Below are 25,980 nucleotides of genomic sequence, written 5' to 3'. Positions count from 1 at the left end.
AATTGAATCTACATTTAATTGCAAACTGGATTGACAGGATAGGGAATAATAATGATATATATATATCATTCCAGTTTGTGATTATATGTAATATACATGCATACATACAGGTGAAGTCAGAATTAATACCCCCCCTTATTCATTTTCCCCCAATTTCTGTTTAACGGAGAGAAGATTTTTTTTCAACACATTTCTGAACATAATAGTTTTAATAACTCATCTCTAATAAATGATTTCTTTTTTCTTTGCCATGATGACAGTACATAATATTTTACTAGACATTTTTCAAGACACTTCTATACAGCTTAAAGTGACATTTAACGGCTTAACTAGGCTAATTAGGTTAACTAGGCAGACTATGGTAATTAAGCAAGTTATTGTATAACGATGGTTTGTTCTGTAGAATATTGAAAAAAATATAGCTTAAATGGGGCTAATAATGTTGACCATAAAAAAGTGTTTAAAAAATTTAAAACTTTTTTTTTGCTAGCCAAATTAAAACAAATAAGACTTTCTCCAGAAGAAAAAATATTATCAGACATACTGTGAGAATTTCCTTGCTCTGTTAAACATCATTTGGGAAATATTTAAAAAGAAAAATAAAAAAAATCAAAGGAGGGCTAATAATTCTGACTTCAACTGTATAGACATACATACAGTATTTAGCATTTGAAGTGGTTTAAATCTTGAAATCCTGAAATATAATATGGTAAATTAATAAATGCATTCATTATAAATTCATGGATACCGTTTAACAATGATTATTAATGCATAGGGCTGGGCGATACAACAAAAAAGTTATTATGATATCATGTTTCTTATTATTCGGTATTGATAATTATTGATTTTTTTTTACAACCCATTTAGGAGTATTAGGATTATTTATTTGGCCCCTTTATTTTAATTTACCAACTTTACAGCAACAAATAGTTTTTTAATAGTCAAAAACAAAAATATCTAAGCAAAAATTTCTCATCTCAAGTGTTAAAGAGACTCTTTAACCAGATGGGGAGCTAGTGGCTGGGATGCACAAGAAAAGAAACCAAAAAGCCACTCTGGCGAAATCCTTAAACCCTTTTTTATTTACAATCTCTTCACTGCTGCTAGTCACTGCACTGATTTTCGTACTTGTTGTTATTCTGGCCTAAAGTGATGATGACTCAACCCAAAACCTAGTTTTCAATGTGCTTTGCACTCGTGGTCTCCTGCCGTCTTTTTGAAACTAGGCGACCATCAATAATTTTCTCAAAGGATGCCAAACAAACAAACAAACCATTGCTGCATCTCCGAAAAAATGAAAAAGCACTGCAGTGTTTGGATGCGCTGTGTTTGTCTGAGATGAGTTCTACTTAGAGTACTGTACATGAAACACGGTGTGCTCATGGCATTCTTAATAGTTCAGATGTTTTTCAATTAGGTGCACCTGGAAAATGCACATGTCACATACGTGCTGCTTGCAGATCATGTGAACATCGCTTCCTATTTGCACCACAAGTTGTGCGTCTCCACTGGAAATGACAAACTTACACCCTAAGTTTATTGGCATTTCTTCCAAGGCGCGCGCTCAAAACTTTTAATAGAACTATGGCGCTTGATACCGAAACTTCATACCGAACTTAATTTTTTTATCGATATTGACAATGGTACTGTATACGGTCAATAAATAACGATACCGATTTTAGCGCTCAGCCCTGTTAATGCATTATATTAATATGTACAAATTCCATTAACAATATAACATATAATATATATAATATAATATAGCTACAATCTTAGCTAATTTTAAGATGAATAAATGCATCTTTAGATTTAAATAATTTATTTATAAACGTAACTCAATGAACCAAAGCTAACATTAATTAACAGTTATAAATCACTGAATTCATTAACTACTATCAGTAATCTCAGTTAATAAATACTGAATAAATTTATTGTGCATTGTTGGCTAACATTAGTTAATACATTTAATGTTAATTAGGGGGCCTTATTCCACAATGCTACCTATTAATAGAGTATAAAGAGAAAAAACCTACAGTATGCTTTCCTAATTCCAACTCAAATAATGCATCATGTTTGTTAGCTCAGCTCAAATATATGAATTGAATTTGGATTCTCCCTTTAGGTCTCCTCAAAATTACATCTATTCAACACATTGATATATTAAAGATGGTTGTGTTTAATTTGTCACTACATTAGGATTATTACATTTAATCTCAGTACAACTCCTAAACTCAAGTTCAGATATGTGTGCAGACATGTGTCCATGTTAGCGAGGGTTAGTTGTTGTGTATGACGTGTGAAATGTCCTAAGGTGAACAGAGCTCAATAATGAGCCACATAAATGCTGAAGAGCTACTGTTTCCTGTAGGTTTAACTACTCGTCAGACTGTTTTGAGTTTCATTGGAAGATCTGTTCAGATCTGTGTGGCGCCTCGGACTCTTTAAAGTAGAACTTGAGAGCTGTTTTAAAATTCAAAAGCCCAGTGTTAGGTTAACAACAGGAAAGAAAAATGACTTTATTAGCCTAGTAGCTGCACTGTTGATTGGAATTTAATTGTTAAAACTGTTTGCAGGAATATATATGGAAATTGAAACACATTCACTAGTTTAAATTTCTAAGTCATATGACATTTATTAAAACCTAACCTAATTATCAATATATGTTAGTAGCACTTTGCAATTGTCAGTTTCTTTGAATTGATAGTTTTGTGCTTGAGTAAACTTAATATTTGGTTTATTATATAAATAGAGTGGAGGAACTATGACGTCACCTTGTCGGCCAATCGGCTGCTAGCATAAAACTGGTTCCCTCAATAAAATCCCATAGACTAGAATAGATTTCCCATAGACTTTTCAAAGTTTGCAAATAATAAGCTCTGTGTTCAAACACTGTTCATCACACTTACACATTTTGTCCGACCAGATAATCCTCACACGATAACATAACTTTGACCACTTTTGGATCTTAAATGCAAACGGAAGAACTAAAAAGTCAACAATAGGTTATAAACGGACTACACTGACTACAGGGCGCTCGCCTGTGATGTCAGCACCACCCTGCTAACGACACCGTTTTAAGCTTGTTTTAAATGCTACCTAAAATAAATATAGCTTAAAGGGGCTAAAAACTTTGATCTTAAAATGGTTTAATATTTTTTATTAGCTTTTATTGTAGCCGAAATAAAACAAATAAGACTTTCGCCAGAAGAAAAAAATATGATCAGATATACTGTGAAAATTTCCTTGCTCTGTTAAACATTTTTTGGGAAATTTGTGAAATATCATAATAAAAAAAAATTCAAAAGGGTGCTAATAATTCACCGATAATTCTACTGACATCAACTGTATGTTAGTGTAAAAGAATCACATTAAAATGTAGTAAATGTTTATAGATTTTTACAAATGTATTTACATATTTGATTTACTGAGAGCAGAAAAGTGACAGGCTGTACTATGTAAAACAGTTTCTTAATGAAATTGCTTTATTAAAACAAATGAATCTTTAAGTCTCTTTTATTTACAAACAACATGAATGCCCAATTAGAAAAATACTACAAACTGTAAAATACTTAAATACCAAAATAACAAAAAACAAACAGCAGATGAATCCAAATGCCTGACGCAAGCTGTATATTTAAAGCTGGCTGTGTTCCAGACCAGTTTAGCTCGATGACGTATAATGCCTCCGACATCGCCTGTAGTCACCATTTAGCAACTTGATAGCAACAGTGTTTTTAAAGAAGCATAACTGATTTAAAATATCAAGAGTGTGATGTAACTAATGTGATCAATCTCATAGAATAAATCGTGAATGTATCTTGTGTTTGTGTTTGCCACAAACCTTATTTAAACGATTGAACCAAAATCTCATTCAAAAAACCCACTGACTTTGGGATGAGGGAACCGGGACTGCTAAAATAATGAACTCGCTTCTGGGTTTTTGCATACAAATTGATGTCATAGTTCCTCCACTCTATAGGTGACATTTCTAATTCAAAATAAATTCAATTAAAAATATTCTAAATAAAATGAAGTAATTTACAGAATAAAATGGCAATTGGTTAAATTAACAAAAAGGTGATTCATGTTTTATGTACATTTCCAGTAAACATTCATTATATCTTAAGAAAATGGTTTAACTTTTATGGTTTCTACTTTAATTTTACTTTTTAATCTTCAGTTAATCTTCAAAGTTAATTGTAATTTCATCTTGTACGAATGCATTACTGAAATGCAAAGGTGCAATGAATGATTAGTCTTACTAAGGCTAACAAATGTAAAAATTGATATTTCTTATTGTCAGTAGGCAAATGCTTTAGATAAAGTTAACAAATAAGACCATATTATAAAATGCTACATAGGACAAATCAATATTTGCAAAGACATTTTCCCTTTTTGATGCATGTTGTGTGTTTATGATGTCTAAACCTAAGAGATCAATTTGCCACCTTTTTAGGTTCTATTTTTTTCCACTCATTGCCTCCTAAACAGCTCTTTGATCCTGTCTGACTTATGACCTTTTGCCAACTGTGACTCTGACAGCCATGCTCAGAGCCCAAAAATGATCTGTGTGCCAATTCGCATACTTATACTATGTTCTAAATAGTATATACTATGTTTTTCATGAAGAAAAAGTAAATACTTTTGAGTATGTAACAAGAGTATGTTAGTTTTGGGACATGCTACATCATAAACGGACTTAGTTAAGTCACCCATCAATCATCTCGACACATCATCTTCATTTCTTTAAGGTTAATTACCTATACCATATTAAAGCAGCAGCAGCAGGTCAATATGCCATTTGTGAGTCTTTAGTGCAGAGAAATCTCATCAGGTCTTTATATAATATACATTCCAAACACCTTACACAGAAAACCTGATTGAAATATTGTCCAGTTGGTTAGATATTAATTCAAAGTTATTCGAACTTTACCAAAGGCTCTCTACACTGTAAATAATGGCAGTGACTTTAACGGTAAAAAACTGTAAAAATGCTACAGTAAAAATCTGTAACCTGGTTAACAGTATGTTTCCTTAATATTAGGGATGCACAATATATCGGCATACAATACAATACAATACAATACAATTGTACAAAACGAAATTTGTTCCAAAAATACAAAAATTGTTGACATTAATATAGATCTTTTTAGCTGTTTCCCCATCAGTTATGTACATTAGAGATTTATGTTACATCTAATGTTGATAAACTATGTTTATTTGATGACTTTAATTTTATACGTTACCATACTTGTGTTTAGTAGCGGAGTGAATGACACTGAGCACCTTCTAAACACTAATACTAACACTATACACTTTTCTGCTTGTGGGAAAAGTTTGTGATGAGCATTGGTTCATTACGTAACTTTCTCATCATCACTTGGGTATGGCTGTGTTACCAGGTTTATGTGTAACAAAAGTAGTGTAACAAAATGTGTAGATGTTGGTAATTTAAAATACAGACATATTACATACATAAATTAATGAAACATGGTAATTTACTGTAAATATGAGAAATTACTTTTACGTTTTGTACTGTATTTTTTAACAGTAAAATACTGGCAACCACAGCTGCTGTTTTTTTACCGTAAATTTTAAGGATTTATTTTTTATAGTGTACTTGACAGTTGGACTCGTGCATGTGCCATATTTGTAGTTTGTTCACGCTTTTCCTCTGAGTTTGTAGTCCTAATCAAATTTTTAGTTTTATTAGTAGTGTATTGTGGGAAATTTTTGCGGTTTGAGAATGTATAGTTCAACACTGAATTTCTAATGAAAATTATAAACCATCCAGGAACCTTTGGCATACTCTTCAACATACTACAATTTGGGACACACTAATTCTATTTTCAAATACTATTTAGGATGGATAGTATGTGAATTAGGATGCAGCATAGATCTAAGTAAAACAAAATGTGATTAGCAGTGTGTGTAAATATAAGCACAGGCTCATAACAACATACATAAGGCCCTGAAGAATTACATAACGGTGAAATCATCATAAGCCATCCAACTAAACAGAAGGATTATTTTCATTGATAGGTATAACCCATAAAATCTTTACAGTGTTAAATCTGTCTGCGGTGCAACAGGCAACCAAAACACCTCACATATGGAGAGAGTTAGGCTTACTTCCTATGTCAAGACTTTTTTTTTTCCCTTCAGTGTGTCCTTTGGTCTATCGCCCCCTTCAATGCAAACACATTCTGCAGCAGGCCAGCATTACATCAGCTGTTGGGACACTGTTGAGTCAGCTTCATGTCAGGCCCAGACTGTGTGTGAGAAGCAGAGAGAAAGAGAAAGAGTGAGAGTTTGTCTTTATCCCAGTTTCTGATACTGAGAGAAACCTGAATTGCTGCAAGCTGGACAAATCTCACAATTGTGTGTGTGTGTGTGTGTGTTTACATTTGCAGCTACTGAAGGCCTTAAGTTAAAATAAGTAAACTCTAAACATTTGGAATGCTGCAGTATTCTTTCTAAACTATTCTGTCTGTGCAGATTATTATTGCTTTTTTAGAGGAATCACAGGTATTAAATGGATAATTTACTCCAACCCCCTTTGTTTAGATTACATTTGAGAACTCTCTCATCCTCCATAGACAGCAAGGTTTAAGTTTAAAAAACAACACATACTAAAAAATATCCTTAGGTTCATCACACCCTGGAGCACTTAAAAAAAAAAAACTTTTTAAACATATTTGTGTGTGTTGAGCATCTGTTAAGACAACGTTAGCACTCTCCAGCTTTGATTATGAGGAAAACTGAATAATTTTGAGCTTTTGTCAGCTAATTTCATCTTTCGAGTTTAAAATAATAATTGGGGCTGCATCAAAATCGGTGACGTAGCGTGAATCTGCGAGTGGAGCGATTACACGTCACGTTTTTTCAGTTGAGTTTGTTACCATTCAGACACATCGCTTTTATCCGTGCTGCTTTGTTCACCTATGTTTAAAATCCTCCAGATTACCAGAAGGGCTAACGGTTGAAATAGATCGGCAAGATACCCTGCTGCACTGCTATCCTCTTTGTCTGCATTCAGACCCAGGGGTTGAGGAGGAGAGAAGCCCCCCTCATTTAAATTGTTTACATGATTATCCTTATAAAGACAACAAATTTAGTTTTTTTTATATGAAATTACAGAAAAAAAAAATAAAGCAGCGCATTAAATGACTGTTTATTTCTTTACATTTTAACTTTGTAAACTATAAAATCTTGGGTCTCTTCACAGTTTGTGTCTCATTTTGTGAGCCAACTGACAACAGTTGTTTACTCCCTTTTTTTTTCCCTGCTCTGCCTGCCACGGCCACTACTCCCTCTGCTCGCAGTGCTCCCATCATGAAGCATTTTTTGAAAAAATTCTGAGGTACACTTGAACTGAAAGAGGGGGCTTTCATGACCCTTTAAAACAGTGGTTCGATTAGAATATTATGAAGATTAAAGAAACAAAAGTAATGACTTTGTTCAACAGTTTCTTGTTTTCAGTGTCAGTATAGGGTGAACGATCATGAGTGTGCATTAAACTCATTATTTTTGTTTTATGTGTGTGCACAAAAGTATTTTGTGTGAAGTTTTAAACCCCTGAAGACACATGGACTATTTTGACTGAATTTTTTGTTTTTTTGACAATGCTTTTTGCTGGATTTGAGAACTGCTGAGGGGCAGAGAGCTGTTGGAATTCTTTTAACAAATCATGATTTGCTATTATTTAAAATGCATAGAGCTTGAAGTCAAAGGTTGCACTCTGTGAGCTACTGACTCTGCATATTGCTTTTTATTTCCCTAACAATTCAGAAAATCAAAACACTGATACAATGACACATTGTGCTACTTCAATGTGGGAACTTTCAGTCAGAACAACAACAAGAGAAGCAACCCGAGTCTTCACTGCTTTCCTGGTGATAAGAAGAGGGGAAAAATGGGAAGATGCCTGTGGATGAACAAAACTTCCTGAAGGCCTGTACCTGTGCTCTCCACTTAAGCTCTGATGCCTTCAAAGCTTGTGAAAGAGTTTACAGGTTGAAATGGATATAAACACAGCCTTAAACTAAATGTTGCATCACTGATTTTTCCCCACAAGGACTTTAAATTCCCCTGATTTGAAGTGAAATCTTGTTCTTCTCATAAATCAGCCAATTTATGTAACGATGGCACTGAGAAAGCTCAAGGAGAAAAGTTCATTCTTATTCAGAGAAAGTGTGTCAGTTTCACTCCAAATATAACTGACAAAGAGCAAAGAAAATGTGAATAATGAGAAGAAAACGTGGAAAGACGAAATTTTAGGTAACACTTTCTATTTTAGATAATATCTACACACTTCAAATAAATTATCAAGCAGTAGCAAATAGTTAATTCATTATTCGTTAAGCATTAACTCTACAGTACATTAATAGATGCAGTTGGATTACATTAATAGTGAGCAGTTTATAAATAGCTTCAAATGCTGTATGCTTAACTTGTTAAAGCAAATTTAAAATAACTGTGTTTTATACTTTGTTAATGATGAATTTTTCATTACTAAATTAAATATTGCATTATTCACAATAATTTAAGACAGTTATTTAAAAAGAGTAGGTGACTTTTTAAGATCATTCAGGATGTAAGTAAATGATTAATGAACTATTCAAATGAACATAAATCTTATTAATATACACTCACCGGCCACTTATTAGGTATTCTTGTTAATGCAAATCTCTAATCAGCCAATCAGATGGCAGCACCTCAGTGCATTTAGGCATGTAGACATGGTCAAGACGATCTGCTGCAGTTCAAACCGAGCATCAGAATTGGAAAGAAAGGTGATCTAAGTGACTTTTAACTTGGCATGGTTGTTGGTGCCAGATGGGCTGGTCTGAGTATTTCAGAAACTGCTAATCTATTGTGATTTTTATGCACAACCATCTCTAGGGTTTACAGAGAAAGATCAGACAAAGAGAAAATATCCAGTGAGTGACAGTTCTGTGGGCACAAATCAGAGGAGAATGGCCAGACTGGTTTTAGCTGATAGAAAGGCAACAGTAACTCAAATAATCACTCATTTCAACTAAGGTATGCAGAAGAGCATCTCTGAACACATTGAACCTTGAGGCAGATGGGCTACAGCAGGAGAAGACTAAACCGAGTGCCACTCCTGCCAGCAAAGAACTAAAGGAAACAGAGGCTCCAATTCGCACAGGCTCATGAAAATTGGACAACAGAAGATTGGAACCATGTCATAAAGCGCAGATAATGTCAGACCATCTTCCTGCATATGACAATGAGTTCACTGTACTCAAATGGCCTCCACAGTCACCAGATCTCAATCCAATAGAGTACCTTTGGGATGTGGTGGAACAGACTATTTGCATTATGGATGTGCAGCTGACAAATCTGCAGCTACTGTGTGATGCTATCAAATCAGTATAGTCCAAAATGTCTGATGAATATTTCCAGTTCCTTAAGGCATAAGGCATTTCTGAAGTTTAAAAGGGGGTCCAACTTCGTACTAGTAAGGTGTACCTAATAAAGTGACCAGTGAGTGTATATAATAATACAATAATAGTTTTTTTGTATGTTAATAAATGCTTTATTATCCAAACTTCATCCATTTATTGTGACCTAATATATAATCTATTCTTTGCACAACCATTTACACCCAAACATTTGTCTCTCTCCATTTCCATCTCAGTCCCCACTCAATCTCCAGACATCCAAAAGCTTTGATGAAAGCCCCTATGCAAAGCACCTGCCAGAGAGGAAGCAAAAACAACAGAGGGGGAAAGAGAAAAATGGACAGAGCAAAGGTTACTGGTTTAAATGTGTCACGTTACTTGCTCTGAGATTTAGCATCTGTCAGGCTATTTAGAAATAAGCCCCACCCACAGCTCCGCCCACAGCCCCACCCAGCCCTCTGCAGCAGAAGCCTTACAGGAAGCTGCATATTCTGGGCTCAGTTCCCTCTGTAGCCACGTCTCGCTTGGCTGAAGCCCAGGCTCACAGGCGGCGGACAATAGCAGGTTTCAACCACACAAAGTTAGCGTTTACAATTCCCTTTCCTTAATGGGATATGGAGCTCAGGGACTGTCTAAATCTCAGCATGTGCTTTTAAAAGAGCATCAAAACACAGATATAAGCTCATATATACATACTGAATAACTACCATGCCATCAAGCATCTGCATAAAGAGTTGTCCTCCCTCTATTTTCAAAACACATCTGTTTGCGCTTAAAGCAGCGCTCCTCTCCTCCAGAGCTGAAGAATAGAGTAAACCTCATCCCTCTCAGCAGCCACATGTGAGAGCCAGGCACAAGGCATGATGGGAAGAGGGCCATCAGACGGCTGGTAAGAGGAAAATAAGGAGAGAGGAGTGGGTGGGAATTGCTAGAAGAAGAGGTCAAAGTTCATACCCTTTAAGGTCAACGTGGGCAGCTGCTACAGTGGCCTGGGTGGCTTTTTTTCTCCATAAAAATGTGCATTGACACCATTCCATTATACACCAGTTCATTTTACCTTCACTCAGTTAACAGTAATCAATAAACTGATTGCCGAAACAATCAGTTAGCAGCAGAAATTTTTATTTTATGCATAGTTTTTTTGTAAATTTATTTATTTTAATAATTAATTTTGAGGGTTTTCTCACCTTTCTATAGGGATTGGACAATGGAGGTTACAGACAGGAAAGTATTGGGAGAAGAGAGGGGAAGGGTCGGCAAAGGACCTTAAGCCGGGAATCAACTTCAGGTCGCCGTGAGCTAGGGATGTAACGATTCACCATGAGTCGGTTGAAAATCGATTTAAATATGTGACGATTAAAACTGCTTGAAATGTTGAATTAATCGCGATACATGTTTTGAACAGAAGGGGTGCTGTTTACAGGGGCAAACTCGCTTTACCTCCACGGTGTCCAGCATATTATATTTCCAACCCCAATTAAACACACCTGAACCAGCTAATCAAGCTCTTTCTAGGTATACTAGAAACATCCAGGTATCTGCGTTGAAGGAAGTTCGAGCTTAACTTTGCAGGACACCGGCCCTCCAGGACCAAGTTTGGACACCCCTGACTTACAATATCAGAACAATGAATATGATGCAGCACAGTGAAATGTTACTGTCATAGACGTCTATACGCAAAAAGCTCATAATAGGCAAACCCATGCCGGAGGATTGGCTGATACAATGCTCCGAGGAGACCTAATGTTACAGAGATCACACGGTGCATCAGTGGTTTCATAGCCAAAGTGTGAACATGTTTTTCAGACTGAAAGAGAAAGCTGTGCAGTTAAAGAACCAGGTATTAGATTGTTTCCCTTTTTTACCCTGTCCGTTCCAATTTAGTTTATGCATAATTAAATAATTTGCTTATTATATCATATATAACAATCAGTATTTTATACCAGTGGCCAGTCCCCTGCAGCAGAGAGCCTATTGACCACCTCTGTACACACTGCTCTCTGTTTTAGGAAAGGCTTTGCTCTCAACACTGGCCATCCCAGTCCCCAGTTAAGTTTTTTTCAATCAGCAGGGCATATTGTAAACGTGCAAAGACCTCAGCTTATATCAGAAAACTTAGATATTCTAATATTTCTTATTTAAAAATGTCAAATCCCAGCACAGTCATAGTTTTTGTTTGTAGTCATAGTTTTCGTTTGTTTGTCAGTTTTTAATGTTGATTTCTGGTTTGGATTTCATTTTTAAAGTTGTAATACAGCTGCACAGTCAAAGTTTTTGTTTGTTTCTATTAAAAAGTCTTATTTAGTTTGAATTATTCACTTTTTAATTCTGATTTTGTTTTAAAATTACAATTTAGTTTTTGCAGAAAAGTTTTTATTTTGTAAAAAGGGCTCTTTTTCACCTTAAATTTGTCTGAAATACCTTTGTTAAAAAATTGTGACTAATTTGTGAATTTTGAGATTAGTATCATGAATCATGAATCGAATCTCGAGTCGGGTGAATTGTTACATTTGTACAGTATATGCTGGTGCACTTAATCACTAGGCTATTGGCTGCACCAGTTTTTGTTAAATTTGCTTGAAAATTGTTAAATGGTTTCTACTGTTTTCGTCAGTCTTTAAGTGTCCTAAACTCTGCGTACCCAGTACGGGTCTGTGACGTCATTTACTTCCTCATTCTTTAAATTGTAAAGCCCTGTACTGGCCCAATACCCCCATAAGTGGTTCTCATCAGTTGGAATTGATTAACTTTTGCATAGGTTATGATTGAGACATTTTGTTTTTGTTTTTCTAAAATTACTGACGTGCAGAAACCAACAAAATTAATTACAGCAACCTGGACCACACTGAACCTAAAAGGTAAACTTTCAAATTTGAGTTCACCAAAAATAAAAATATAATTTTTTAAAGCGCCTCTTTTTTAGAGGGGTATTTTAACACAGACAACATTTACAATTATTTTAATCATTTTCAACAGTGTTTTATGAAAATTCAAAGGGTTTTCTTTAAAATGATACAAAACTTTTGCATTTACACCACTGCATGTGGATTTGAGAAGCTTTTGAATTTGGGTAGGCAAAATCCAGGCGGAAAGGCAGAAACAGTAAAGAATAATGGTCTGTTAGTTAATGTAAGTTCATGTATTTACTAACATTGGCCAAGCATAAATAATCTTGTACAGCATTTATGAATCATAGTTCAACATTTAGACGACGTAGTGGCGCAGTAGATAGTGCTGTTGCCTCCCAGCAAGAAGGTTGCTGGCTGGCTGGTTCGAGCCTCTGCGTTTCTGTTTGGAGTTTGCATGTTCTCCCTGCGTTCACGTGGGTTTCCTACGGGTGCTCCGGTTTCCCCCACAGTCCAAAGACATGCGGTAAAGGTGAATTGGGTAAATTGTCTGTAGTGTATGAATGTGTGTGTGTGTGTGTGTGTGTGTGTGTGTGTGTGTGTGTGTGTGTGTGTGTGAATGTGTGTGTGTGTGGATAGGTGTTTCCCAGAGATAGGTTGCGGCCGGAAGGGCATCCGCTGTGTAATAAAAAAAATGTGCTGGATAAGTTGGCGGTTTATTCCGCTGTGGCGACCTCAGATTAATAAAGGGACTAAGCAGACAAGAAACTGAATGAATAAACAAGTTCAACATTTACCAGTGCATTATTGAAAGTTGTGCTTGTTAACATTAGTAAATACACAGTAAGTTAAGGTGAACTAACATGAACTAAAGTATATTTAACTATTTATTAACTATATTCAAATAATGTTAACTAATATTAACAAAGATGATAACATACCATAAGAAATTAATTACTAATTGTTTGTTCATGTTTGAAAATACATTAACTAACTAATGGACTGTCATTTTAAAGTTTTACCGAATTGCAAAAAAACAAACAAACTAACAGTATCTCTGAACTGTCACCTATGCCGTATTTGGGACATTTTTCAGTCCCTTTCATTATCTTGACAAACCTTATGATATGCATATATCGCCTATAGTGTGAATTACAAATGTTGGGTTAAATGCTTCTTTTACCATACTTCAATTTGCGTATAGTTTTCTCAAAATTAACTTTCTCAAAAGTGAGCTATGAATACTTCAAAAATCATACACTTTCTATTTTATTCATTTGTATTCTGAAAGGTTTTTTTTTTCACAGAAAGCCTGATTTGTTACAGCATGTTATTTTCCAACATAACAACAATAATAATAATAATAATAATAATAATAATTTGGGTAGGCGAGGCAGTGGCGCAGTAGGTAGTGCTGTCGCCTCACAGCAAGAAGGTCGCTGGGTCGCTGGTTTAAACCTCGGCTCAGTTGGCGTTTCTGTGTGGAGTTTGCAAGTTCTCCCTGCCTTCGTATGGGTTCTCTCCGGGTGGTCCGGTTTCCCCCACAGTTTAAAGACGTGGTACAGGTAAATTGGTTAGGCTAAATTGTCCGTAGTGTATGAGTGTGTGTGTGTGAATGTTTCCTAGAGATGAGATGCGGATGGAAGGGCATCCGCTGCGTAAAAACTTGCTGGATAAGTTGGCGGTTCATTCCGCTGTGGCGACCCCGAATTAATAAAGGGACTAAGCCGACAAGAAAATGAATGAATGAATGAATGAATGAATGAATAATTTGGGTGTAGTTTGCAATATTTAAACAGACATTTTTGCTACACTGTAAAAAGTTATAAGTTGGTTTTAATATTAAAAAAGTGAGTAAACCTGTTGTTTTTAAAGCAATTAGTTGACTTTAAAATTGTGAGTAAATCTGTCGCCTTAAAAGCCACAAGCTGACTTTACTTTAAAAAGAAGCAAGTAAACCCATTGTAATGTAAAACTATTAAGGTGACTTGACCTTTTTGTAATTATACACATTGTTTGTTCACTTAATAATTGTAAAGCAACAGATTTATTTAGAAATAAAAAGTCACCTTAACAGTTTTAGGTTACAATGAGTTAACTTACATTTTTAAAAAGTAAAGTAACTAATCAAGTTACAAATCTAAGAAATTATGCCTTGTTCCCATATCTAACAATAACATTTCGGAAAACTTTTAACAAAAGAATAAATTTGCTATTCTTAAAGTAAACACCAACTTGCACTCATAGACGCTTGCTGTTTGTTCAAACTACTTATTTAAAATGAGCTGAAACAACATACTTTCAACTTTATGGTCTCATGTTCAATTCACTTAAATTTGTAAAAACTAATGAGCTAACTTAATTATTTTACGTTGTCCCAACACAATAGGATTCTATGGAAGCCAGCCTTTTTTACAGGGTGGAAAGTGAGGTGATTTACTCTTGGTGTGTTGCCTTAAAGAAAAGCTGAAATGTATTCAGCCAGTTCTTTGAAAACAAATATTCTCTCAAAGCAGATCCAGGATCAGTCTTTCCTGTGTTCTGCTGAAGGTTAAAGTTGTGTGAAACCTGATCACAGACCTGTGTGTCTCCCTGGAGGGACATTCAGCCCCCGAGGGCTGTAAATTTCAGACATTCAGATGTTTTCTCGATCAGGCTGAAGCTCCTCCTATGCATGGGTGATGAAGATGACCCTGCACATGGCAAACACACACACACACAACCAAGGCTTCAAGTGCTCGCATACCAGCCTTATAGCATTGGCACAATGGCACAAAGCGGTCACTCTTGGCTGTACAGCGTACGACTTGTTTTGAGTCTTTATAGGCCATGATCAAAGACAACTAAAGTCCTCTTGGTCTACTCCCTTAAAATTAGTTTTAGCTGAAACCAGCATGCAAATTATACACTACAAGCGCAAGTCAAGCAAAATGTATTCAATTGAAGTTCGCTACATGCACTTGGCATTGCAATATAGCATGTATAATTAGCCATCTCCAGCAAAAACAAGCTCAAATGGGATGATTCCAGCTAATTATTTGCCGCTTTCACAACAACTTTCAGATTTGCAATATTTTATAATTTATTCAAAAGTTTGTTTCATTTTAATATGAAATAGTTATTAGTTTAATACAACCATTTACAATACATTTAACAAAAAATATTTTCAAAATCTCATTTTGGAAAAATATACTATGGACAGAAGCGACAACCAGTTGCTTTGCATGGCAACGAAAGAACAGCATTACAGGAGAAGAACCTGCTCCCTATTGTAAAATATGGTGGAGGGTCCGTCATGTTGTGCGGATGTGTGGCAAGCACAGGTACTGGAAACGTTGTCAAAGTAAAATCTATGGTTTGATTTGAAAAGGGCTGTTCATGCTTGGCACCCATCAATCCTGACTGAACTGGAGAAATTGTACAAGGAAGAAAGGTAAAAAAAGCCTTCAGCGAGAATTCAGGGACTTATCCTTGGCTATAAGAAGCATCTACAGGCTGTTATTTCAGCAAAAGGTGGCTGTACAAAATATTAATGTCAGTATTTGTTGGGGTGCCCAACTTTTTGCACCTGGCATAAAAGAACAGCCAAAGAGGAGGACATATGCCCCTGTTTTTGTTATGATTTAAAAATTTATTGCGTCTGTTTATTTAATATGTAATATGTTTATGTCAAAACTGAAGTGCTGCTTTTCCCTAGGGTATAAAATATATCTAAATGAAATTGCTGATTCGAAATGGCAGCAGGTTATGGCTTGCAGTTATGAAAATTATCAGGGGTAATTATCTGGCCAAACTTTTGCATAATACTGTTCTGTATTTTAACAGAAATAAAAAAGATAAGATTTTCCAGTGTTATTTACAATATAATATAATATAATATAATATAATATAATAAAATATAATAAAGTGCAACATAACATAACATAATATAAAATAATATAGGGGCAGCACAGTGGTGCAGTGGGTAGCACAATCGCCTCACAGCAAGAAAGTCGCTGATTCGAACCCCTGCAGGATCAGTTGGCCATGTGGAGTTTGCATGTTCTCTCCGTGTTCATGTGGATTTCCTCTGGGTGCTCTGGTTTGCCCCAAGGTCATGCGCTATAGGTGAATTTTGTAGGCTAAATTGGCCATACGTAGTGTTTGTTTCCAAGTAATGGGTTACAGCAAGAAGGGCATCCGCTGCGTAAAACACATGCTGGATAAGTTGCCGGTTCATTCCGCTATGGCGACCCCAGATTAATAAAGGGGCTAAGCGAAAAGAAAATGAATGAATATAATATAATATAATATAATATAATATAATATAATATAATATAATATAATATAATATAATATAATATAATTGAGTGCACAAAAAGAGTGTGCATTGAAACCTATTCAGCTAAGGGTCATATACTGGCAATGCCCAATGCCGTGCGTCATGTGTTAGGACTCAACTTTTGCTTCTGCTTTTTGCAACTGTGACCTGCAATCATGAATAAACAGTCTCGGCCCATTACAGACTGAAAGCAGGAGTCCGTGAGATGAAACGCACAAGAGAGAAAGGGATTTGCTCTGAAAAAAATAAAGGTTCCACTTAGTTTTTAACATTACGTCTAAAAAGGGGAGACCTTCCCTTGACCACACCACAAAAATGTGCGGAACGCCTTGTTCCTGTAGAATAGCCATTCTCCCTCTGCCACTTTCTTGCTTTTTTTTTTTTTTTTTTTGCTCCAGTTTTCTTCGCTTTCAACATACGATTAAGTATACAAAAAAATCACTCAAACATACGAGCTTGGTTGTGAAACTCAGTGAACTGCCACAGTAGGCAACATTTTAAGGCATATAAGCATGAGCCTAATGTAAAGTTGATCACAGAAGTTAGGTTACTAAAATACTTTAAGTTCAAGCAAAACAATCCCCACACATTTACTTCGGTAGTATTTATGTTTTCCAACTATATTTATTTTTGTCCTTGCGTTTGGCAGAACTATTACATATATACAGGATTGACTCAAGGATGAGTAAATGCTGGTAGAATTTCACTTTTGGGTCAACGATTCCTTTAGTTTTTGATGCTGATAGTGTTTTAACGAATTCCAGAATGCTTAGTACAATAAATAAATTCAATTAGGGTTGCATGATATTGAAGAAATGTGAAATTGAGCTATTTTGTTTTTCTGTGGTATACAGTATATTGCAATATGAATATAAAATCAGCAGATGAACTGAATAGCTCAATTTCAAAGATTTCCTTCATTTAGATTTTCTTTGCAGGAAGTTTGCATAAAACATAATACATTGCGAGCATATTAAAATAAAACAGAGCTTAAAAGTTAAATAATAAAAGTTAAACAAACAATGCTTCAAGGTTTTCTGGAGAGTCTAAGAGTATTCAGGTACAGAAATTTAACAAGTAAACCTAAAATAAGATAACTGTCATTGTATATATGTTTTATAAAATAATAATAACTTTATCTTTTTTTTTAATAAATAATCTAATCCTGTGACTATTGGGGATACACATTTCGATACCCACGGCCAAACAATATACTGTGCAGCCCTGATTCCAGTTCTCAATTATTATAATTATGAACATACAAAAAGTCTGTTTGTTTATTCTATATTCCTCTTTAAACATTTTTAAAACTCTAAAAGAGTCTATATAAAAAAAGTCAATACATCTTTTAAAAACATGCACATTTTGTCCAGTGCATATTAGGTAAAAAGACAGTTTACCCAGTGTCATGCCTCAGAAACGTAGGGGATTTTATACTTGTGTAGAACACTTTAAAAGATTTTAGATTAACCTGATGATTCATAAAATTTACAAGAAATGTCAAAGACTACCAGAATCAAAAAAACACATCCAGGCAAAAGAAAATGACCTGTTGCTCCTAATGCAAAGGGCCAACTGCTGTGGCTGTGGATTACCCAACAGGCGCAGGAAGTCAACATGATGTCAGATTGACATTGTAGCCCAACGTTGTGGGGACATTGCATTTTGTTTGGAAATAAAAATCGTGTTGACGTCAGAATACCACTGTCAGGCTGACATCAATTTCCAATGTCCAACCTAAAATCAAGATCTAATAATGTTACAGCTTGACTTTGTATGGACATTACCACTATGGCGTCTATTAGACTTTGGATTTTGGTTGCCATACCTGACAAATAAATAGGATGTTGGTTTTAGATTGGCTCGATGTTGGTTACTGGTCATTTTCTAACACAACCTACATAATCAACATCATTTAATGTAATTTTTGGTGGTCAAAATAACATTGCCCTTAGACGCTGGCTAGATACTGAATTTTGGTCACCTGATGTCACAACCTGAATCTGATACAAGGGTTCCCAAACTTTTCAGCCCGCGTCTCCCAAAATAACAATACCAGTGACTCGCGACCTCCATTTGTCTCTAAGGTGGTTAAAAATATAAAAACATTGCACACAAAACTATAGGTCTATATTAACATAAGCATATTGGCAACACAAACGTGCAACAGTCTTAATTATGAAACTTTTTATAGTCATTTATTAATTTAATATTAACCTCAAAAATCTTATTTTGAATGTTTTAGAGTGCCATAAAGGTTGTCAGAAAGTTTAATCTGCTCTGCAAAATCAATCTGCTGAAGCTGACGACACTGCTGTGTGGTTAATCTAAACACAGAAAAATGGAAAGGCTGGTGTATGTTATTTCTTTAATGTAAATATTAATGATCTTCTGTGGGTTATGATTAAAATATGCTAATTCTAATAGTTTAATAACATTTATTTGAGTTTTGGAAATCACCAAGCGACCTCTCGTCATTGTCCCGACCCCCAATTAGGAAACCACTGATCTAACCGAAGATTAACATCTTATGACATTGTGTGCCTGCTGGGTTACAGGTAATAATGTTGGAAATCATCCTGAGTTTTTTTACATACACTGATCATTTCACTTCATAAGACCTCAAAATCATCGGGAGCTGCGAGCATTAAATTTGTTCTGCTTGCAACAGCAAAAAAAACAAAAAACAAAAACCTCTCAAAATTCTGGTAAAGCTGTTGACAAGCCATTTATGAATTATAAGGACCACCATTACAGCAAACAATCTTCATTAATGCTTTAATGAATAAACAAAGTTACCTCCAAGTGACCTGATGGTGAGTAAAAAAACAGCAGATTATATTATTATTATTGTTATTATTATTTACTACTAACGCTTTAAAAGCTACCCTGTCTCACCTCTATTAAAATCAGATAAAAGCAGAATCATTTGCAATTTTTATTATATTATTAATTTTCATTTTATATATATATATATATATATATATATATATATATATATATATATATATATATATATATATATATATATATATATATATATATATATATATATATATATATTTAATTTAGAAGTGCCCTTAAAACTCATTCCCAAATAATAAGAGAATTGTGTGTGAAGTCTTAGCATGTCAGGTCAGGATTTCTCCAAATGGTACAAATGAAACCAATCCCAACCATATACAAACATTTCCCAAGAGCAGATTCTGGCTAGCAGAAGCAATCCAGAAACCAACAGACAAAGCAAGAAAATATGGCTTTCCGATAACGTGGCAGTGTGACGTACTGTGTCTGAGGAAAATCCATGCTGCTGAAGATGAAAATATAGACAAGACACACACACACACACACACACACACACACACACACACACACACACACACACACACACACAGAGAGAGAATTATAGAGAGAGAGTCAGTGAGAGGAGGATGAAGAGAAAAGCATAAGGGTGATCCAATGCAAAACACTAAAATGACTTGAAAAGTCATATTCTCCAGAAGAGGAGAGAAAGAAAGAGAGGAAGGAAAAGTTCAGTGTCACTTTAGACACATATTGCTTGAATTAAACTGCAGGGAAAGGGAGGGGGAAGAGGCTTTGAATTCTTTTCCATTGAGATCAGCTCTTTACTGCTTCTCTGACCAGTCTCAGAGAGAAACCTCTTCTGTCAGGCAAATCCCATCCAGCAACAGTGCTGCAGAAGAATTCAGGAAAAAAGTGGCTAGATATGACTGCGCTGTTGCCAGAAATCTCAATGTGACGTGTCACACCCCTTCCTTGAGCTTTTTAAAACTGAGATCTCTTCCCTTCAGGGTCTAAACAGGTATACTAAATCTCCTGCAGCACTTCAGACTGTGTTTAAACAGCTAAAACATCTCATTTTGTGGTCATGACTCACTGCAATCTGACTAATTCTTAAAAATAAGCCGATTTAGACAAAATCTGAGGGTTTTTATTTGTTTAGCACTCAATTCAGGTCTTTCTTAAGTGTATCCATACTCACAGTAGTTTCTTCTAGTAGCCTTAAAGATTAAACAGCTCGACAATACTTCATGACAGAGGTGTAAAATAGCAAACTGTGATGCCCCATGAAGCACAGCTGAAGCCCATTAGAGACCAATTCTGAAACTTTCTCTGGGGCAGACACATTTAAAAGCTGACATGACTTATGTCAACTGGCCTTTCTTCAGGTATGTTAACTAACTTCACTTTTGATCCAACGCTTTAGGCCACTTGATACAGATCATTAGATTCAGGCCAAATCATTCATTTCACGAGGCTCGAACCAGCGACCATCTTGCTGTGAATCAACTGTGCTAGCCAATGTGCCACTGCGTCACCTCAAGCCAAACCATTTTGTATAATTTGTTTTGCCAAATAAGTTTTATTTGGTCATTGAATAAACTTACACTAGTCACAAGTTATAGAATTATTTTTTCGACATGCAGATAAACTTACAAAAACAAACAAACAAAAGAAAAGAACAGCCCAACCCCAGCCTGTAAGCACTGTAATACAATATAGCGATAATCAAAGCAACGTTTTAGTTACAATACATTGCTTTAGGGAATAGAATTTCTCATGGAGTGACAGAAGAAAAGGCCCCAAATCTTGTGAAATTGTTCAATGTAGCCTTTTAAAAGATTTCTTAAGGAATTCAAGCCATAGTTTAGCATTAGAGCAGTGGTCACCAAACTTGTTCCTGGAGGGCCGGCGTCTTGCAGATTTTCATCAAACACACCTGAACAAGCTATTCAAGGTCTTACTAGGTATACTTGAAACATCCAGGCAGGTGTGTTGAGGCAAGTTGGAGCTAAATCCTGCAGGGACACCGGCCCTCCAGGACCGAGATTGGTGACCCCTGCGTTAGAGAATTAACATATGTCCAGAACAACAATAACAGCATTTTGGCCGTTTACCAAAGAGTGTAAGAATTTCTTTTGTGCACTGCTCAATGAATCTGTAAAATCAGAATGTCGTTATATACAGTAATATGCATTAGGTCAGGATCCAAGTGTAGATCAGGGAGATGGTTTCATATAATTAAATGAGCTATCCCAAGAATGGGGACATGATTTATTTGAAGCACAATATTTATTATTAATACAAGAATACATCATTTATGTATAAAATACATAATGTTTTTTTTTTATAGATATTCATTTTGATCGATATAATATACCATAATATATTTGACTGTAGATTATGGCTAGAAAATATACTAATAATAATAGTATGTGCAATATGGATATCATAAGTGATTAATTTGAATTATTTTATGGATTGATAGTTAATCTAAATTTGTCCAATCAGATGAGGCCTTACTAGCTTTATCTCCATCTTTCTAGTATAGGCGCTAGTACAGTGTACAGTCTAGTACAGTGGCCCAAAGTAAAACCCAGAACTAAATATATATAATAATGGTGGGAGTCAAGACAAATGAGGAAAATTACAACAGCCAATCAGAGTCAATCAATCAATCAATTATCTATCTATCTATCTATCTATCTATCTATCTATCTATCTATCTATCTATCTATCTATCTATCTATCTATCTATCTATCTATCTATCTATCTATCTATCTATCTATCTATCTATAGATACAGTTAAAGTCAGAATTATTAGCCCCCCTTTGACTTTTTGTCTTTTTTTTTTTTTTTTTTAATTTCTTAAATGATGGTTAAAGCAAGAAAATTTTCACAGTATGTCTGATAATATCTTTTCTTCCAGAGAAAGTCTTATTTGTTTTCTTTCGGCTATAATAAAAGCAGTTTTTAATCTTTTAAAAGCCATCGTTTCACAATAACTTGCGTAATTACCTTATCCTGTTTAGTTAGCCTAATTAACCTAGCTACGCCTTTAAATGTCACTTTAAGCTGTATAGATATAATCCAAATAAATATATCTAGTGAAATAATTTTTACTATCATTACTATCAGTTATTAGAAATGAGTTATTAAAACTGTTATGTTTAGAAATGTGCTGAAAAAATCTTCTCTCTGTTAAACAGAAATTGGGGAAAAAAATTAAGAGGGAGGCTAATAATTATAACTTCAACTGTTTATATTACCTGCTTACTTTAACATGAGTCAATAAATAAATGAATAAAAACCAAAGCTACTAAAAAAAAGGCATTTTTCTAGGGAAATGGTATTGTTATCGCAATACTCAACAACAGTACTGCATATTGCATATTTTTCCAGCATTGTGCAAGCCTATTGCAGGTTTTCATGAGATATTTAGTTCATGTTTGTTTAATCTTTTAAAATGTATTAATCTACACTTAGTACTCACAGTACTACACACAGTAATGAAAAACTGTATTTATTGTTGTAACGAGTTAAAAAAAGGACATTTATACTGTATGTAGCCACAGCTGTAACACTTCTTGCACTGTAAGTCCCTCCCACTTGGAGGCCTGAATCCTATGATCTGGATTGTGTGTCCTGAAACTTCTGTGGGTCTGCAGATGGAAATTACTGCTTGATTCAAGGCCACTAGTTAATTTCCTTTTTTTGGACATGCAAAACTTTTAACTCCTTCTTGCAGCAAGTGCTGTGCATTAGTAAAGGCAAAAGCATCACAAAGCATTGGTCTCACTTAAAACCTTACAAGCTGACTGTATCCTTAAAGACAGCACCCCGTCTGACATGGAATAAGTGACTCATTAGAAGCTCGTTGTGGGAGGCTAGTCAAGTGACCCAAGAAAGCCAGCAGAATCCGATGTTAGCAAAGCGGTCAGCTGGCATCCAGTCATACTATATCCAGCAATCTAAAGCTTTTAGAATTTTAGGTCATTAAAACTAAAAGTATCGTCTACAATCTAATCTAAATGTAATGAAGCCATTAATGAAACAAACTAAAAGTAAACTGAAATTTACAGCAAATTTTTAGAAAGCATCAAAATAAAAACTAATTTAAGAATGCAAATCTATAATAACCTTGACCTACATGTACTGAAAACATAACTAAATGATCAACATTTTTAGCATATGCTTTCATTTTAAATGCTTCCATGTATATAAAATATTTGTATTATTTTATTATTTTTGTTTTTTCTTATATTTTTAGATAATATTATATGTGTCATTTTGAGAGTAACACAATAAAGCTGACTTGGACTTGAATTTGACTTGAAAAATTACTTCAATTCAATTAATATGTACACCAAAAAATGTAATCTTTACCACATCGTTGCATTAAACAACCACAAAAAATAAAAACTACAATTAATAAATTGTAATAAAAAAAATTATACTATCCCTCTGTAATTAAATGACACTAATGATTAAGGGCTCTATTTTAACAAAGTAGACCAAAGTCTAAATTAAAATTGCTATTTTAATAATAAAAAAATACACTCTGCGCCATGGCGCATGGTCTAACAGGGTTGTGCTTATTCTCTTAATGAGGTATGGGTGTGTTTTGACTAACAATGCAAACACATCTCTTTTCTAAACCGAAACACTATTCTATTTAAACAACGTGGCGGAAAATGAGAAACTTAAGGTTGCGTTGGTCTGAAAATCTAAAAGCTATCTTACAATATGTTGCACAGCTATATTTGTCATTGGCTTTAAATACATTGTTGGGCTCAAATTATTGATTTTTCTTTCATTCCAAAAAACAAAAAAAATAAAGATCATGTTCCATAAAGATATTTGTACATTTCCTGATGTAAATAAATTAAAAAACTTTATGAAAGTTGAAAGTCAAAATTGGTACTTTGCCTGGTTAGACAGGCAATTTTCTCAATATTATTTTTTGTAACCCTCAGCCCCAAATAGTTGTAAAATGGCCAAATATTGTCCTATCCTAACAAACTACAACACATAGGGAATGCTTATTTATTCAGCTTTCAGCTTACTCATGTATAAATCTCAATAATAATAATAATAAAATAGTATGATTGCTTTTGTTGTCCAGGACCACAGATGTAAATTCAGGAACTTGGGGTGTAAAGATTTCCACTGTATCGCTTACAAGCACCCCAATCCTTAAGCAAACACAGGCAAACGTGTAAAAAGACACACACAAGCACACACAGAGAGAGCATCACCTCACATCCAGTATACGCACACTTCTTCTTGAGCTCATTCTAATATATATCAATCATTTTCTACCCTCCATCACTCATGTTTCTTTCTCTATTACTCTGATTTTCACACAAACATACATCTCTCGCGTTCCTCCCACACGCTCTTTATCTTTCCCTGTTTCCTTTTCCTTTAAACCTGTGCAATATATTCAAGTGTTTGCAAGCTCTTCTAAATTGTCCATTTTAAAAGCTTTTGTGTGTAAAATAAGTAAATAAAAACAGTTTACTCTGTTTTAACTCACCTGTTACCCTAAAATCTTTAAATAAAACGTTTTTCCCTCTGGGGTCAATTTACCCAAGCAATTTAAAACCTCCAGAATATGATTTTTATTATTTTTCCAAAAGGTTAGTGTCAGGTAACTGATGTCTTTGTTGACTACTTAGAAACACTCTGTATTACATATATAATTATATTTAATTATCAATATTTCATTGGATATTTAATTAAACATATTTAATTGGATTTTTTTTTTTTACATTTTTTTGTTTATGCCTTACCCAGAATATAAAAATACATATAACACTTTTTTAGATCATTTAATGTAATCATTACTATTGGAATGTGAAGAGACTTTCAACCAGCACAACAAAATATGCTTTTGAAGACAATTATCTACTGTACCTTTAACATAAACAAAGGCTGATGACTTATTGTTGTTGCTTTTTTATGTAACATGTAACTAACATTTGTACCTTCTGTGGCTTATGGATAAAATATGGTAATTCTAATAGTTTAATACAATTTATTTGACTTTTGGAAATCGCCAAATGACCCTCTATCATTGTCCCGCAACCCCTCACTTTGGGAACCACTGATCTATACCATGATATTATAAATAGGAGTTTGAGCTGAAATCTTTGTTTGGGGGACACCCGAGACTAATATTAAAACCTTCAGACAGCCGTCTCTCCCTGCATGGCCTCGCAGGCAGCATGAAGCACAGTTCTAGTCAGTCTGCATTAAAGCGCGCACTGTTTACAATGACTAAACGGGGAGCATACTTTCAGCTCCAAATGGCCTATGCGAATCCAAACAGTACGATGTTAGAGGCAGCTGCTAAAAAAACTGTTATTTTTCAGCAAAATGCTACTCTCCTGAATGTGTCTGACTGGTGCGGAGAGCAGTCTCAACACTGTTTTGGTTATTGAACTGAATTATAACTCTGGAAAATTCCGCAGACGTCCTGAATGACTGTTAACGTGGATTTCTTTTTTCCTTCCTTTTTCTTTTTTTTAAGGAATAGCATCGAAGAAATTCACTCTTTGGTATTTGATTTACAGTAGT

The 25,980-nt window shown here is 34.8% G+C and overlaps 1 protein-coding gene across 20 annotated transcripts in view; it reads right to left on the bottom strand.

Moving 5' to 3' along the window:
* LOC147845615 (uncharacterized) overlaps window positions 1-25,980 on the bottom strand; it is a 123,625-nt gene that overhangs the window by 37,885 nt on the left and 59,760 nt on the right. For 18 of the 20 annotated variants that reach the window (XR_015480717.1, XR_015480720.1, XR_015480719.1 and 15 more), the window contains one exon: window positions 6,133-6,272. Coding sequence is in view for 15 of the 20 variants with exons in the window: in XM_087244337.1 (XP_087100463.1) it covers window positions 6,228-6,272 (45 nt within the window). In the remaining 5 variants the exon portion in view is untranslated. Of the gene's footprint in view, window positions 1-6,132; window positions 6,273-9,583; window positions 9,722-25,980 lie in introns of those variants that run through there. The other 2 variants (XM_087244335.1, XM_087244343.1) reach the window with 1 other exon arrangement.

Source organism: Danio rerio, chromosome 3, assembly GCF_052040795.2.
Source record: "Danio rerio strain M-AB ecotype USA chromosome 3, GRCz13ab, whole genome shotgun sequence".
Lineage (NCBI taxonomy): Eukaryota > Metazoa > Chordata > Actinopteri > Cypriniformes > Danionidae > Danio > Danio rerio.
This window is presented reverse-complemented; position numbering and strand designations above follow the sequence as displayed.